Raw genomic sequence first — 17,204 nt, forward strand, 5'->3', positions numbered from 1 at the left:
GGAGCCTGCTTCTATGCGGGCTTCGTGGAAGACCGCTTCAAGGGTACAAAGGGGGCGCTGCTGAACACACTTCAGAGCGGTAAAATGCTGAATGGGACGGCCTACGGACTCGTAGACTCAGCGAGCACGCGCAATTCAAGTCCACGAGACCGAAAGTCCGCATGAAGTGCGCCATTTGGGACAGGGCCAATGAATCTGATGATGAACTCACGCCGGCTCAGTGCCCATGCTCGCCAGAGCCCCCAGTAACCTTTTCTTAAAGGTGCAGTATGTGATTTCTGAGAATTGTTGTTGAACATTTTTGATATTTGAAATCAACCCAAACAAACACACCACTCCCTTCATTGCTTCACCCCCAAAATGCATGAACACATTGCATTGCGCAAGAGTGGATGTTTCTTTATCATAGCTGAAGTGAAAAATAAAGCAATGATGACAAATGAATTATAAGGAAGCACAAAAAATGAACATGCTGTACACAAGAGGATACAAGCAAGAGTTCGTTGTTAGTTGCCAGTAGCACACCAGCTCCAGAAAAACAATGACACTCCCCTAGTGAAAAAAAAGTATACTTTAGCACAATTTATTTGGATGTACTTTAGTATAACTAAATGTATTTGTGGCACACTATAAATTGGTATACTTTAACTTCAACTTAGATTGTATTAAAGATACTTGTTTGTGCTAAAGGGAACTATTCCAAGTATACTTAATAAAATTAATCATCACTGAATTTATTTAAGCTGGACTATGATGCTATCTTCTAGATCTGCTGTACAGTGGAAACAAACTGTTGCATTATTGCATTATCACTGTAAAGCTGCTTTGAAACAATCTGTATTGTAAAAAGCGCTATATAAATTAGGGCTGCACGATTAATCACAATTTAAATGATATTGCACTTAAACCGATCTGGCTTATCGCGATTATGAAATTGCAAAGGCTGCGATTCGTTTTTTATGCGCAGCTTGTAATTTATGTACGGCTCTGTAAACGCTGCTCCATCTGAAAGCACTGTGAGTTTGAGTCACTTATAACGTCCATTTGAAAAAGCAACACGCGTCAAACATCTTTCGAAACATGAGAAGCATTTATAAACCTCTTGTCCAACAAAAGACAACATTTAATAACATGCTTTTACTCCAAACTCACCTCATAACGACAGTTGCGCATCCTTCTGTGAGATGATGTGGCTTCTTACACAGAATAAGGCAGTCGTGTGTTTATTAGTCATGTTTAATCAATCAAAGTGTTTCAATCTTCTGTGTATTTAGCTACAGATAGTATGATGCCCGCCCGATAGGGATTGCCTGGAATGATGTGCGTTATAGTACATCTGTGACGGGGCATATTTGGCGCGTCTGCGTGAGAGCGCCCTCTGGCGTTCAGATGTTGCAGCGTTTACTACCGATCAGCACTGACAAGCTGCGTTATAAAATAATTGCAACCTTTGCCAAATCGTGTGCGGTTTCATTGCGATTAATTGTGCAGCCCTAATGTAAATAAAGATGACTTGATTTAAGTACACTTTAAATATACTCTTGTATTTAAGTTTTGAAATGCGGAATTCACTCAGCATATACTTCAGATTTATTTTGGTGACAATACAATTGCAATTAATTTACACTGTAAGAGTGTTGAACATACAATAATATTATACTGATAACAAACTGAGGTCATACTATCCTTTACTTTTAGTGATTTTAAAACGCATAGCAATTGCATTCCAAGTTCTTGAACTGTGCTAATGACATCAGTATTGTGTGCTACACATGCAATAAAGTAATCTTTATAAATAATGGCACAGCTTAAGAATTAGCTATTTACTGACACCCCCCAGTATACCAGTAACTTACTTATACGGAGAACATCATTGAGACAATAGGAACAGATATATTTACATTGAATGTAGGAAACACTACGGACTGGATTCGAACCTGGGTCGCTGCCACACAAGCACACTCGGTTTACCAGTTGCGCCACCGCAGATATGCATCAAGTAAAACTGGGGTCACTTTGTGTTCTTCCTTTACTGTTACAAGTATCACTAGAGCCGACCCAAGGCATAAGCAAACTACAGTACATGAAATGACAGCTTGATTTTTACAGCGCACATATCAGTTGTAGTTCTGGTGCCTCCGTCCCAATACTGTACATCTCGAACGAAGTACCTGTATTAATTTTTTTCTTCTGCTGAACGCAAAAGAAGATATTTTGACGAATGTGGGTAACCAAACAGTTGCTGGTCCCCATTGACTTCCATATTAGGAAAAATATACTAGGGAAGTCACTGGGGACCAGCGACTGGTTACCCACATTTTTCAAAATAACTTTTATGTTCAACTGAAGAAAGAAAGTTTGGGAATACTGTATACACCTTTACTCTGTCATTCCCAAGAGATAATATCAAATTGACTTTTAAAGTTTCTAGCAGGTTTCAAAAGCTCTTCTTGTCAAAATCTGTTATATGTTTATAAGTGTGTGATATGTATTTACCTTAGGGGTGTTCTCTACACGGAGGGCACCAGTTTCGGTATTGAACCGTTGGAAGGTTCCTCCAGTGATGAGCACTTGGTGTATCGATTGGAGGATGTAAAGACTGAACCTCTCACCTGTGGAACGCCTCACTTTCATAACCATGATGATGAAGCTTCACCAAGGAAACCCACAGACAGCCATGTCCACAACATCACCTTTGGTCAAAGCAGCCATCTAATCAGGGTGAGTCACTCCAAATCCAATAATGACATGAGCAATTGCACAAGCTTTAGAACACAGTTAATTAACAATGAATGTTGGACTGCATGACGAAAGTGTGTATGTGCATGTATGTTACAGTAGCATACTTGTGCATGATGGTGTATGTTTATTTTCAAGTGTTTAAACATTATACACTGTCATAATTTGATTTAGTAGTATTAGAAGTCATTGCATATGGAAACAGATAAAGTTTTCAAGGTGAATGCATACCTAGGGGTCAAAATAACAAAGAATCAAGTCAGGAATCTTGGTGTGATTTTGGAGTCAGACCTTAGTTTTAGTAGTCATATAAATGCAATAACTGAATCAGCATACTAAGATCTCAAAAATATTGCAAGAATTAGATGCTTTGTTTCCAGTCAAAACTTAGAGAAACTTGTTCATGCTTTTATCACCAGCAAGGGTGGACTGTTGTAATGGACTACTCACTGGCGTTACCAAAAAAAAAAACATAAGACAGCTGCAGCTCATACATAACGCTGCTGCAAGGATTCTGAGCAGAACCTGAAAATATTAACATATTACACCAATCCTCGGGTCCTTGCACTGGCTTCCAGTTGCGTTTAGAATATAAACCTAACAGAGCACTCAGATCATTAGGATCAAGTCAGTTAGAAATACCAAGGGTTTACTCAAAGCACGGCGATTCCGCTTTATAGTTATTATGCCAGCCGCAGCTGGAATCAGCTTCCAGAAGAGATCAGATGTGCTTCAACAGTAGTTACATTCAAATCCAGACCCAAATCACATTTATTTAGCTGTGCATTTACTGAATGAGCACTGTGTATTTTTGGTTAGGGCTGTCTGGTTATAAGAGTTGAGAGAATTGGTAAGTGAGACAGTGAGTTTACGTATGCACTCAGACGTTCTTATGTAAAGCACTTTAAATTACCATTGTGTATGAAATGTGCCATATAAATAAACTTGCCTTGCCTTACTATTCTAGCATCTAAATCCCGACTGGAAATCCTTGCAGATTCCATTTCTCTCCAAGAAGGCACATAGTTGTGAGGATTCTGCCACTCTATCAAATAAATACCTAGGGTTTGTTTTCTTCTAAAATAGTGAAAAATTAAGCAGATCTAGCAGTTTTTAAGGCCTTTCTGTAGGTAGAAATATAGTTATTCCACCCATAGCAAAATACCACTAGTTTTATTTTCTTCCAGCAAAAAATGTATTTTATCATTTAATTTCATTTATTACATTTTAAAGGCACTTATACACATTCAATTTTGTGATAATGTACACACCGTATGCATAGGTCTTTATATGTACTGTATGTGACAACATGGCTGCTTTTATATTTTAGAAACGGGATGACTTGCAAGGTCATATTTTATCACAAAAAAAAAAAGTGAAAAGTCACACTCATTTAAAAAAAGTTCAATTCTGGTGTAATGCTCTTCATTTCATAATTTAATCCACACTACAGACAATGGTTGATCATCATTAGATTGATCACAACTGTCAACAGCTTCCAGTTAGTCTTGTGAACTGTATTAATATTATTATTATTATTATTATTATAGTTTTTTAATGGTATAATGATACAAATTTAATTTGTAAAGAAAAATCATAATAATAGTGATGCTTACTTTAGCAAACACAGCTGAAAATTACACTAAATCCTTTGTCTTTCCAAACAGAAAAAGAGGGCAGTGCTGCACCAGACACACTATGTGGAACTGCTTCTGGTGGTGGATAACGAGAGAGTAAGTAGTGTAAATCTTGTACCATCTTCTCTTTTCTTATTGTCTGATATGTTACACAGCCCGCTCTTAAACTGAGAGCAGTATTAAGAGAATTAAATGGAAGTGTGGAGACATTTATTAAACATTTGGAGATATGTGGGATGAAAATGTGATCGCCCCTGGGTCATTACAGCATCAATGTGAGAATTGTTCCATGTGAGAAGTGCCCAATTTCTGAAAGTCTTTCTTGTTTTTCTTTTTTCTCTTTTCTACAGTATAACTACAAAAACAAGAATCATACAGCAGTTCGTGAGGAGATGGTTCAGATTGCTAACTATGTTGATAGTGTAAGTTATCTTACATATTTTAAGATGGATGCAAAGAATTCCTTTTATTCAATTCACATTTATTTGTCAAATATTAAAAATCATTATTTTTATATCACTAAAACAGTGATTATTAAGAGGTCTAGGAAGCAAGGTGTTAGTTTTCTCTGTTACGCTGATTATACTCAGCTCTATATTTCTTTGTGCCCCGACAAAGCGGAATCCATAGCTGATATAAAAAATTGGATGACTAGTAATTTCCTGCTACTTAATTCTAAAATTCTAATTATTAAAACAAAAAAACGTCCTCACGTAATAACCTAGAATACTGTCTAACACTTGATGGCTGCTCTGTCAAGTCTTCGTCGTCGGTTAGGAACCTGGGTGTGCTCTTTGATACCAATCTTTCATTTGAAAGCCACGTATGGAAGAAAAATAATGTCAAATGTTTTTGAAATAAAAAGCCTGTTGAATTGCACTACTTGGAAAAAAAAATAGGCATTACATAAACCATGCTTGCATTTTAATGCATTGTATTTTTAGGGCTTGCATTTTTATGGGCTGAAATTCAACATGGTTGAATATTTAAGCTGGGAATATTTCAATAAAAAACATTTCAAACACATTTTCATTATTAAAAATTCAATAATCCATATTCACCTTTCATATTTAACTTCCAAAATATTCAAACTGTTTAAAAATGCAACCTATAATATTCAACAGGCATTTTTCGGTCTATTTTATTTCGCTTTGCAAATTCGCTTCCACAAATTCAGTGGTTCAAATTCGACAGTAAATTCAACATTGACATCCAGGAACTGCAGGAAAAGCAGTAGATTGCCGAGCATACTCTCCATCTGCTGTTAGTCAACCTCACCAGCAGGTGGTGCAAAAGCGCGTGTTGTTGCCCAAGACCAGCAACAGTTAGAACAAGCCATTCATTCATAAAATGAAAATGATTATCTGTGTCAGTATATATATGCAGAAAAGATGATAAAGACACAAAAGGTGTGTTTATGTTTCATTCAGTAACTTCATTGTTACTTTCCCTGTGTAGCCTACATGTCATCAGCTTTCTCTACCATGAACAGGATTATAATCGGTTTCCCTCAATACCTCATACTCAAGGATTCCCCTTCCGTCTCGGGACAAAACGCTTAACGTAGCTTTATGGACTAATACAGTGATATAAAAGACCAAACTCGCACCTTATTGGGAATGTAGGCTACAGGCAAGCAGATGGACTCAGAATATGAACTTAACACGCAAAGTTTCAAACTAATGATTTTTACAATGGAAATGAATAAATTAAAAACTTACTTAAGCTAGACAATGACTTTCTTCTAGAGCTGCTGTAAAGCCAATACAATCTTTGTTGCATTCATTTCCTATTATCACTGTAAAGCTGCTTTGAAACAATCTGTATTTTAAAAAGGACTATATCAATGAAGGTGACTTGACTTGACTAGTGATTTTCTAACTTGATCTCTTTTTCCTGCTTCCCCTTAGATGTACATGACTCTGAATATTCGTATTGTGTTGGTGGGGCTGGAGATCTGGTCTGTGCAGAACTTCATCAATATTGATGGCAGTGCTGGAGAGGTGCTGAGCCGCTTTACTCAATGGAGAGAGAAAGAACTAGTTCACCGTCGTCGTCATGACAGTGCACAGCTCATCCTGTACGGGCCTTTCTCTGTTACAATTTATATCAGATGTTAGAAGTGAGTCAGGAGAACATATATAATATAATCAATAAATATCACCCAAAGAGAGCTTACAGGGAACACAGGGATAAGGACCTATAAGGACAAAGCCTTGATAAGGACAAAGCCTTGCGGCACACCATAATTTGCCATTACAAGATCAGATGTCTCTTCATTTACATAAACAACATTCTAATATCACAGTGGCTTTAATGAAGTGCATGAGGAAAGTGATAGAGAACAAAAAAAGTTTATAATAAAAAATAAACAAGAAACACTCAGGAGATCGTATGAGAACAAACTAACACAACCTTGTTAACTAAGACGATACTGGACAAGGGAACTAAGGAAATAAATACATGGAGAGGTCTGACATTACTCACATTACTTACATTCTATAAGCCTGTTAAAGTATGTAGATCTTGCAGTATTCAGGTCTTGCTCGTAGCTAGAAACACTGTCTTTCCAAGCAAATCGAAAAACCTCCAGATTAGTTTTTGTGCTAGTAGTTCTCAATAAATGATCGGTGCCAAAAAGAGAAAGTTCTTGCATTGTAAAGTATATCTTTAAAAGATCTAGAAAAATCCAGTTTTCCATTATGTGATCATATATATGATATATATGCCCACTTTAGATTTATTGTTCTATGAATAATGACTTGCAGTTATGGCTACAGAAATTGCCTGCCTGCCTGATTCTCTTTCACTCTCTTTTCACAGAAAGAAAGGATTTGGTGGAACAGCAGGCATGGCTTTCGTTGGCACGGCTTGTTCCAGAAGTCATGGTGGTGGAATTAATGCGGTATGATATCTCTGATCCACTTCTCATATGCTACAGATACTCACACACGCTGTTAGTCAGTGTCTGCTGAACAGTGACTTTCACCAGTATCTAAATCTCTGTCTTTGTATGTATATGTGTGCATTTTCCCCTCAGTTCACCAATAATAATGTGATGTCATTTTCCTCCATCGTGGCTCATGAGCTGGGTCATAATCTTGGGATGAACCACGATGATGGCCGAAACTGTAAATGCGATGTCACGCACTGCATTATGAACTCAGGGGCAACGTGAGTGTTTTTTGTGTATAGTTTGTTACAAATTTCAGTATGTTGTGAGATTTTTGTTTTGACCCGTTTTTTTGTCCTCAGTGGTTCTCGTAACTTTAGCAGCTGTAGTGCTGATGACTTTGAGAAGATGATCTTGAACTCAGGTGGCCGCTGTCTGCTGAACGTACCACGGCCGGACGAGGCATACAGCGCCCCCTTCTGCGGGAACAAGCTGGTGGATGTGGGCGAAGAGTGTGACTGTGGATCAGAGGAAGTGAGTAGTCTGATTACAGATCAGTTTAGAGCTGATCCTGATTTGACATTTCTGAAGAATGTGATAATTGTTGGCTGATTTAGTAACCAACTGTGCTGTTGAGCCAGTGATGTTAGAGGTCACGAAGACCAGGTCTGCATGCAACAGCTAATTAATAGAATCAGTTCTAATTAATAATGACTATAATCGTAATAATAAACACAGCAAAAAAAGAAATATCCTCTTATTTTTAACTGCTTTTATTTCCAACAAATGTCAAAAATAAATATTTATAATATATATAGTATAATGTAATATTTGAATGAACATAAAATGATTCAACACCCAAGAAAAACTGAACAAGTTTCACAGACATTTGAATCAGAATCAGAATCAGAATCAGAAAGAGCTTTATTGCCAAGTGTGCTTGCACCCACAAGGAATTTTTCTTGGTACTGAAGCTTCCAGTGCACATATACAAATACAAATACAACAAGAAACATAGTAATACAAATTCTAAGAATAAAATATATATAAAAAAAAAAAAAAAAAAATAGTATAAAAAGTAAAAAAAAGGGGTCACAGTTGGGTTTAGTCTGAATAAACATTTACAGATTATGAACATATTTACAGTATTTTGAGAAGTATGAATAATATAAATATAAATATCACCTGAGTTAGAGAATATTACACTAGACAGTGGGAGTCTAGTGCATGTTACAGATTATGAACATATTTACAGTATTTTGAGTAGTATGAATAATATAAATATAAATATCACCTGAGTTAAGAGAATATTGCACTAGACAGTGGGAGTATTGCACTTGCAGGCATATGCCTTGGGGGGCATGTTAAGTGTTCAGAAGGGAAATGGCCTGTGGAAAGAAACTGTTCCTGTGCCTGGATGTTCTTGTGGCCAGTGATCTGTGTCGCCGTCCTGACGGTAACAGTTCAAACAGGGGGTGTCCAGGGTGAGTGGAGTCTGTGATGATTTTACCTGCTCTCTTCCTCACTCTGGAAGAGTACAGGTCCTGGAGGGTTGGCAGGGGGGCACCAATAATCCTCTCTGCTGTCCGGACTGTCCGTTGTAGTCTCCTGATGTCCGATTTGGTAGCTGAACCAAACCAGACAGTGATGGAAGTGCTTAAAACAGACTCAATGACGGCTGAGTAGAACTGGATCAGCAGCTCCTGTGGCAGATTGAACTTCTTCAGCTGGCGAAGGAAGTACAGTCTCTGCTGGGCCTTTTTCACAATGGAGTCAATGTGATTTGCCCACTTCAGGTCCTGAGAGATGGTAGAGCCCAGGAACCTGAATGACTCCACTGCTTCCACAGTGCTGTTCATGATGGTGAGAGGGGGAGTGCTGGGGATTTTCTCCTGAAATCCACAATCATCTCCACTGTTTTGAGCGTGTTCAGCTCAAGGTTGTTATAGCTGCACCAGACAGCCAGCTGTTCAACCCCCAGTCTGTAAGCAGACTCGTCACCATTTTGGATGAGACCGATGACGGTGGTGTCGTCTGCAAATTTCAGGAGCTTGACAGAGGGGTCTTTAGAAGTGCAGTCATTAGTGTACAGGGAGAAGAGCAGTGGGGAGAGAACGCACCCTTGGGGGGCGCCAGTGCTGATGGTGAGGGTCCTGGATGTGAGCTTCCCCAGTCTCACTCGCTGCTGCCGGTCTGTCAGGAAGCTGGAGATCCACTGACAGATTGAGGATGGCATGGAGAGCTGAGTCAGTTTGGCTGTGAGAAGATCAGGGATGATGGTATTGAAGGCCGAACTGAAGTCCACAAATAAGATCCGTGCATAAGTCCCAGGTCTGTCAAGATGTTGCAGGATATAGTGCAGTCCCATGTTGACTGCATCATCCACAGACCTGTTTGCTCTGTTAGCAAACTGAAAGGGATCCAGAAGGGGTCCAGTGATGTCCTTCAGATAGGCCAACACCAGTCTTTCAAACGACTTCATGACCACAGACGTGAGAGCGACAGGTCTGTAGTCATTAAGTCAAGTGATTTTAGGTTTTTTGGGAACCGGAATGATAGTGGAGCGTTTGAAGCAGCAGGGAACTTCACACTGCTCCAATGATCTGTTGAAGATCTGCGTGAAGACTGGGGCCAGTTGGTCAGCGCAGGCTTTTAGACAAGCAGATGAGATGCCGTCTGGGCCTGAAGCTTTCCTAGTCTTCTGTTTTTTGAAGACTCGGCTCACGTCCTCCACACAGACCTTAAGCTCAGGTTGGATGGCAGAAGGGGGGAGGAGAGGGGTTGCAGGAGGTGATGGTGGATGTGTGAAGTGCACATCAGAGCGGGTGTGAGGTGTGAGTCTGGGCTTCTCAAACCTGCAATAGAATGCATTGAGAGTGTCAGCCAGTTGTTGATTCTCCACAGAGATGAACAGAAATAGAATAACTAGCCCTTGACGAAGGTTGAGGGTCAATATCAAAGGTAACAGTCAGTATCTGGTGTGCTGCTTTAAGTACTATATTGCATCTCATCCTCATGGACTGCACCAGATTTGCAAGTTCTTGCTGTGAGATGTTACCCCACTCTTCTACCAAGGCATTGGCCTCAAACACATCTGGGAGGACACATGCTTTGCTACCCACTGTAAGAGTGATCAGCTGTCTCCCTGCAGCACTGTCTTAGGTGTCTTAAATTACTGACATTACAGTTTATTGCTCTGGCCACATCCACAGTCACCATGCCTCTCTGCAGCATGCATGTGGCATGTTCACTCAGGTGAGCAGGCTCCCTAGGCATCTTTCTTCTGATGTTTTTCAGAGTCAGTAGGAAGGTCTCTTTAATATCCTGTTATTGTAATTGTGACCTTGATTGTTTACCTTCTGTAAACTGTTAGTGTCTTAAGGACTGTTCCACAGGTGAATGTACAATGATTGTTTATGTTTCATTGAACAAGCATGAAAAACATTGTTTAAACCAGAGCATGCGAGCAGAGCGGTAATAATCCCTCTGGGCCGTAGAGAACCTTTCTGAAGATTCCTCTCTGCTCGCTCAGTCCGCTCAGAATCTTTGAAACAAGCAATAGGTTATGAAGTTCAAATAAATGTTTAATATAAAAGTTGTGAACCTACATAAATGCACAGTACCGTAGTTAAGAACGAAAAATTTGATAAAATTTAAAGGGAGAAACTTGAGTTAGCAAAGATTATTTTTGAGATACTCATAGCAAAGTTCTTTTTCGTTTGATATACCTTCGCAGCTGTTAGTGAACATCCCAAAGCCGTTCACTCTGCTGAGAGTGGCGTTTAGATGAATATGTGAATGTGTGCTGTGCACTTTCCTCTCAATAACAAAATAAGCTAAAAATTGACACTGAACTAAAATGAAAGCGGTGAGAAAACAGCAGTAAAGAAAGCATCTGATCATAGCGGATATGTTTGTGGATATGTTTGATTCAGCTCTGCAATTTAGCACTCACATTACATTTATTAATACCACTACAAAATATTGCTTTAAAGCATAGGTCTTCAACCCTGCTCCTTGGGACCCACTGTCCTGCAGTTAAGCTACAACCCTGATCAAACACACCTAAACCAGCTAATCAAGGTCTTTAGGGTTGCCTGAAAATACACAGGCCAGGTGAGCTGAAGCAGGTTGGAAGTAAACTTTGCTGGACAGTGGGTCCCCAGGGACAGGGTTGAATATCTAGGCTTTAAAGCCAAAAATATTAACTGTAATTACAATCAGCAATACGTATAGTACAGAGAAATTTTATGTTGGAGCGGGATTTGAGTGAACTTTGTTTTACCAGTGGTCTGGCACAGAGCGTTACACTGCTCTGCTTCGCTCACATGCTGTGGTTTAAACCTATCCCGTAAAGCTTGTTTGGATTTTACAAAATCTTTTAAAATACAGTATCCTAAAAAAGGGATGTTTCTTTTTTTGCTCAGTTTAGTTTGTTGCATCCCTAATGAAGAATACCAAGAACTTCTGAAGGTTGATTATGTAAATGTTTCAGGAGTGTGTGAAGGACCCGTGCTGTGAGCCAAAAACGTGTAAGCTGAGGTCAGGTGCTCAGTGTGCGTACGGGGTCTGCTGCAAGAACTGCAGGGTAATTAAACCTTTTCTAACACTAGCTCTGCTCCTAACCTTGAGATGCAATATTGTTGTTATTGTTAACTTAAAAATGATTTTTAATTAAAAAAGAGCCATACTATTATTTATATACCATAATAGTAATAGTAATGATACTAAAATAACATTGGCAAGATGCATGCCACGCTGGTTTATAAGATAACTTGTTCTGGCCAAATTGTAAGGCAATACATGTATTCTTCACGCAATGAGACAAAATTTGTCTAGTTCGGTCATATATATATTTTCCATTAAAGCATCAAACTTGTCACCAAGCAGCTCACTTGGACAGAGCTAATATATACATGCATATGCCATTAGACAATATGCAGTTATACTTTTAGCTCACATGTTCTGATTAATTTATCTCTCTCTATCTGTCAGTTTTTACCTGGTGGCACCGAGTGCAGAAGCAGCACTGATGAATGTGATTTGGCAGAGTATTGTAACGGCACATCTGCCCTCTGTCAGAACGACGTCTACGTACAGAACGGCCATCCCTGCAAACAAAACCAGGCTTACTGCTACAACGGCCAGTGCCAGCACTATGACACCCAGTGTCAGGCCATATTTGGCACAAGTGAGTACACGATTTCGTACTTGTAGGGCTGGGTAATATAAGAATTAAGAATATTGTTTATCCAGTATTGATTAAAATAAAATATATTCTGATATACATTTTTGCTTATATTCCCTACCTTTATTTTGCCCTGATCTAAGCATAAAAAAACTAATTTTAAATTGATTATGAACAGTTAGTTAGAAAGACATAACCACAAAATTTCTGAGCTGATCATGTACTAATATCATATATAGTATTTTACATTAAGTTGAAACAATAAATCAACATGAGGGGCTGATAGATATTATGTTTATGTAATTATATGGTATAACACCAATGTTATTTAGAAGTGTCAGAAAGTGTACATTCCAAATGACTTTCATACTTCCTGTTACTCTTAAATATTCTAGGCCATTTGAAACGCACAGATGGATAATAAACATACAGCAGAGCAGTATATTATCCAGTAATTTTGTAATTGGTTGTGTTGTGAACTTTTGCATCATTTTTCTGTAATTGGTTCCGTTGTGATTATTTGCAGCAAACTGTCAAACAGATGAAGATGTCTGCTTATTTTGCTGGTGTTTTGGTGTTTTTTTTCTATTTGCATTTGTTTTCTTCAGTTGCAGCGCATTAAGCTCTCTCTGCTACCGTAGGTTTACTTTATCCAGCAGAGAAATGTAGTTTGCGTATCATCTGGCCATACAGCGGTGGGATGTTTTGATGTTCCGTTTTTCACACAGCGCGATGTGTTATGGCTCACGCTCTTCAATAACAATGATAGAATATGACAGAACTTGTGTTTTAAAGCTAAACAGACACTGAATAATTCACTAAAAACTGTCCACAAGTCACAAGTTTGTTTAGTTTTTGTTTAACTAAAAATAAAAGAGAAAATAGAAGTGTATATTCTGTAAATGTAACCCATCTGTCTTTGCTTGTGTGTAGAGGCTAAAGCTGCTCCTGAGCTGTGTTTTAAGGATGTGAACTCTAAAGGTGATCGCTTTGGAAACTGTGGCTACCATTCCAGTGGATTTAAGAAGTGTGAAAGCAGGTACAGCACAAGATATACACCATTTAATTGTGTTTAATTGTTGCACCAATTAAAATTCACAAATTTTATAAAAACATACACACGCTCTCATTCTTTCAGGAACGCCATGTGCGGGAAGCTACAGTGTGAGAACGTTCAATCGTCAGTCATATTTGGCATCAAGCCATCAATCATCCAGACCCCCATCGCCGGCACTACCTGCTGGGGCGTGGATTTCCTCCTGGGCTCTGATGTACCTGATCCCGGCATGGTCAACGAGGGCACAAAGTGTGAAGCTAATAAGGTGACAGAGAAAAGGAACATTCAACATACAAAGTTTCTGCTTAAATTATGCACACACATTGGCAAAATATGTTTGTTGAATTATTTAGCCACTTTCATGTATGTGCACATATTCTCAGGGATTCTGCGGGTCTTAAAAAAAGTATCTAATTTGCCCTTATGCAATTTAAAGGGATAGTTCACTTTGAAATTAAATTTTGGTATGTTTTAGCTTACCTCAAGGGCATCCAAGATGTAGGTGTCTTTTTTTCCGCAGTAGTTTCAATTTTGATATTTTTAGGTCAAACCGTTCTTGTCTGTCAGTCATATAATGCAGGTCTATGGTCACTATCTCAAAGAGCATGCACAGAGTCCAAATTAAAACAATTCCCCATCGTCCAAATTAAACAATTCCCCATCGTAAGTACACATTGATGGCCTAAGACACGAAACGAGCGGTTTGTGTGAGAAAACGAACAGTATTTATATCGTTGTTACCTCTTGAACACAGCCACGGCCAAGTGACTTTCTTACCAATGAACTGCAGTAGCCAAGGCGACATCTAGTGTATATATCTATGCACCAGTCTGCGCACACGTCACACAGCGCGCCCTCAGATCACTTGGATGTGGCTGTGTTCAAGAGGTAAAAACGATATAAATACTGTTCGTTTTCTCACACAAACCGCTCGTTTCGTGTCTTAGGCCCTCAATGTGTACTTACGATGGGGAATTGTTTAATTTGGACGATGGGGAATTGTTTTAATTTTGCATGCTCTTTGAGATAGTGACCATAGACCTGCATTATATGACTGACAGACAAGAACGGTTTGACCTAAAAATATCAAAATTGAAACTACTGCGGAAAAAAAGACACCTACATCTTGGATGCCCTTGAGGTAAGCTAAAACATACCAACATTTTATTTCAAAGTGAACTATCCCTTTAAGGCCTTAAAAAGTTCTTAAATCAGAGCAGAAAGTCTTAAATTCTTAAAATCATGGCCTTAAATGTTGCATGCATTGCAAAAACAATAAATATTTTCCTCAGTATTAATGTCCTGTTTTCCAATACAAATATCTAAACATCTTTGAATATATGAATATATATATATATTGAATATATACATTTTCTTGAGATGCAAATGTAAGTCAAAATCAAGTGAGTTAATGCTTAAAAAAAGAACAAATACCTGTCAATGAGTTATCAAACTTTCCTTTGAGTTAAGTTGATTTTTCTGAGACCATTGGCAGATATTTGTTCTTGTTGTAATCATAAACTCTCTTCATTTTGATCAATTTCAAAGAAAACAAGAATTCATATTTGTATTCAATTTTGTATCTAAATGCAATTTAGATTGTTTAGACGTTTGCACTGAAAAAAAAAGACAAAATTCTAAGGGAAGCACATCCCTTTTTGCAGTGTAATCAGAAGTTACAGTAAAATATATTATTTCCATAATCTATTCCAGTGGATGGGAGCAGAGAGATTCAAGCTGCTTCTTCTTCTTCTTCTTTGTGTGTGTGTGTCTGTCTGTCTGTCTGTCTGTCTTGTCTGTCTGTCTGTCTGTCTGTCTATCTGTCTTGTCTGTGTGAAATGCAGACATTTACATTTAGATAACATATTGATGTATCGAGTTCCTTTCAACTTATTCCTTAAATTTTCTTTACTTGGTCTTATAAAGGTCTTTAAAAAGTCTTAAATTTACTTTTATAAAACCTGCAGAAATCATGATTCTGTATTAGGATTATTCTTCAATTAAATGTTCTTCCCACTAGGATGATTTCTTTATTTTTTTCAAAGCAATCGTCCTTGCTTTAAAGCAGGGGTGGGGAACGTCCGGCCCCCGGGCCGTAACCGGCCCGCAAAACAGTTTGATGCGGCCCGCGAGTCAATTCCTCCAAAAACAAAAACAAAAAAAACTTAAGAAACAAAAATCTCAGCAATTACTTTTCCTGTGATAGAAAACACAAAATAGGCAAAGTGGCAAGCAGCACGAGTCCACGAGCCGTGAGAGCAGGACGAGGCCAGTAGCGCGAGTGTTAATGAGTCACCTGCGCGCCGCACCGGTTTCAAGTTTCTCACGGATGAGCTTCGGGGGCGCGCGCGCCGTACCGGTTTCAAGTTTCTCACTGATCAGCTTCGGGGCGCATAAAAGGATCGGAACGAAGACAGCGGAGGACCAGACATGGACTTTGTGTGTGTGTGTGTGCAGACTAAATCACACGACTGTGTGTGTGTGTTGCGTGTGCGTGTGTGTGGTAGTCGTCCACGAGGGGCTGCTGCTTTTACTTTCGTTTTGTCATTTGGGTATTAAAGTGGAATGAGTGGCCGACAGCAAGTGGAATGAGTGGCCGACAGCAAGTGGAATGAGTGGCCGACAGCAAGTAGAATGTGTTGCCGACAAAATTTTTTTTATTTTAACTATAAGCAACCCAATTTGTCTAGATCTGTATTATTTCCTTTGTATAATGAGCTTAAATATTTCTGCGCAGTCATGTGAACTAGTCTGCTTGATTAACATTACTACAATGTATTCCTATTTAACTCTGATATGTAGCCTATATATCTATATAAGGTCCTCGAATGTGTTCGAATATTTCACCAGCATCAGCCTTTTCACAGGTTGTATCACTCCGCTTGTCTGTGTTTGCACAACTTGCATCATTAAGCCAGTACGTGGTGACAAGTGACTGTCTTTATGAGTGAACAATTGAAATTTAATTGAACTGATTTAATAGTGCCAAAAACATTGATTAACTCAAGAAAGAAACAAGTTGCTGAAACCAATCTTTAATGCTAAAAAGTTTACATCTATGCAAAATAATCCTTGAAAGATTTCTCATTTAAGGCCATTCCTGTTTGGAATATGTGATTGTGTATTGTCAACAATAAGCAGAAACATTTTGCATTTCCATTTTGTAGTGTGGATCATTCATTTCAACATTTATCCTCATTCTCATGTTTAAGAATCTGTTATCTTGACAAATAATTTATGCTACTGCCCACTGACATGCTTTTAAAGCTATTGTCATCAAAAAATGTTGGCCTTCAAACACCTTAAAATGCACATATGTAGGTCCGAGAAATCAAAATTTTAACCAGTCTGCCCCCTGCATATAGGCCTAAAATATACATTATTCTCTGTATCGAATCATGTTATCTTGTTACCCACCCCCAGCCCCTGATGTTTCGGGCTCAGCCCCTGATGTTTTTAAAACCTAGAAACGCCCCTGCTCATTACAATGGCCCTTAAAGAATGTAAAAAAATTGTAAATGGCCCTTTACAGGAAAAAGGTTCCCCACCCCTGCTTTAAAGGATATATTGTAATAGATTTGATTGTGTCTCTTGAACTACCTATTGTTAACCTCTTGAGTAAATTTAATGTTAAATATGCCAATATACTTTTTCCTGTATTTTCAGCTTATCTCCTACCCAGACTTTTAA

The 17,204-nt window shown here is 38.6% G+C and overlaps 1 protein-coding gene across 2 annotated transcripts in view; it reads left to right on the plus strand.

Annotated features, from left to right (window-relative positions):
* Positions 1-17,204, plus strand: part of adam9a (ADAM metallopeptidase domain 9a) — a 66,389-nt gene that overhangs the window by 34,956 nt on the left and 14,229 nt on the right. For both annotated transcript variants that reach the window (XM_082187730.1, XM_082187731.1), the window contains exons 6-16: positions 2,502-2,721; positions 4,407-4,472; positions 4,727-4,798; positions 6,287-6,456; positions 7,200-7,281; positions 7,417-7,550; positions 7,632-7,803; positions 11,765-11,857; positions 12,265-12,460; positions 13,391-13,496; positions 13,596-13,779. In XM_082187730.1, coding sequence (XP_082043856.1) covers positions 2,502-2,721; positions 4,407-4,472; positions 4,727-4,798; positions 6,287-6,456; positions 7,200-7,281; positions 7,417-7,550; positions 7,632-7,803; positions 11,765-11,857; positions 12,265-12,460; positions 13,391-13,496; positions 13,596-13,779 — 1,495 coding nt within the window. The remainder of the gene's footprint in view (positions 1-2,501; positions 2,722-4,406; positions 4,473-4,726; positions 4,799-6,286; positions 6,457-7,199; positions 7,282-7,416; positions 7,551-7,631; positions 7,804-11,764; positions 11,858-12,264; positions 12,461-13,390; positions 13,497-13,595; positions 13,780-17,204) is intronic.

The sequence above is a fragment of the Leuciscus leuciscus genome, assembly GCF_965113295.1.
Source record: "Leuciscus leuciscus genome assembly, chromosome: 13".
NCBI classification, from domain to species: domain Eukaryota; kingdom Metazoa; phylum Chordata; class Actinopteri; order Cypriniformes; family Leuciscidae; genus Leuciscus; species Leuciscus leuciscus.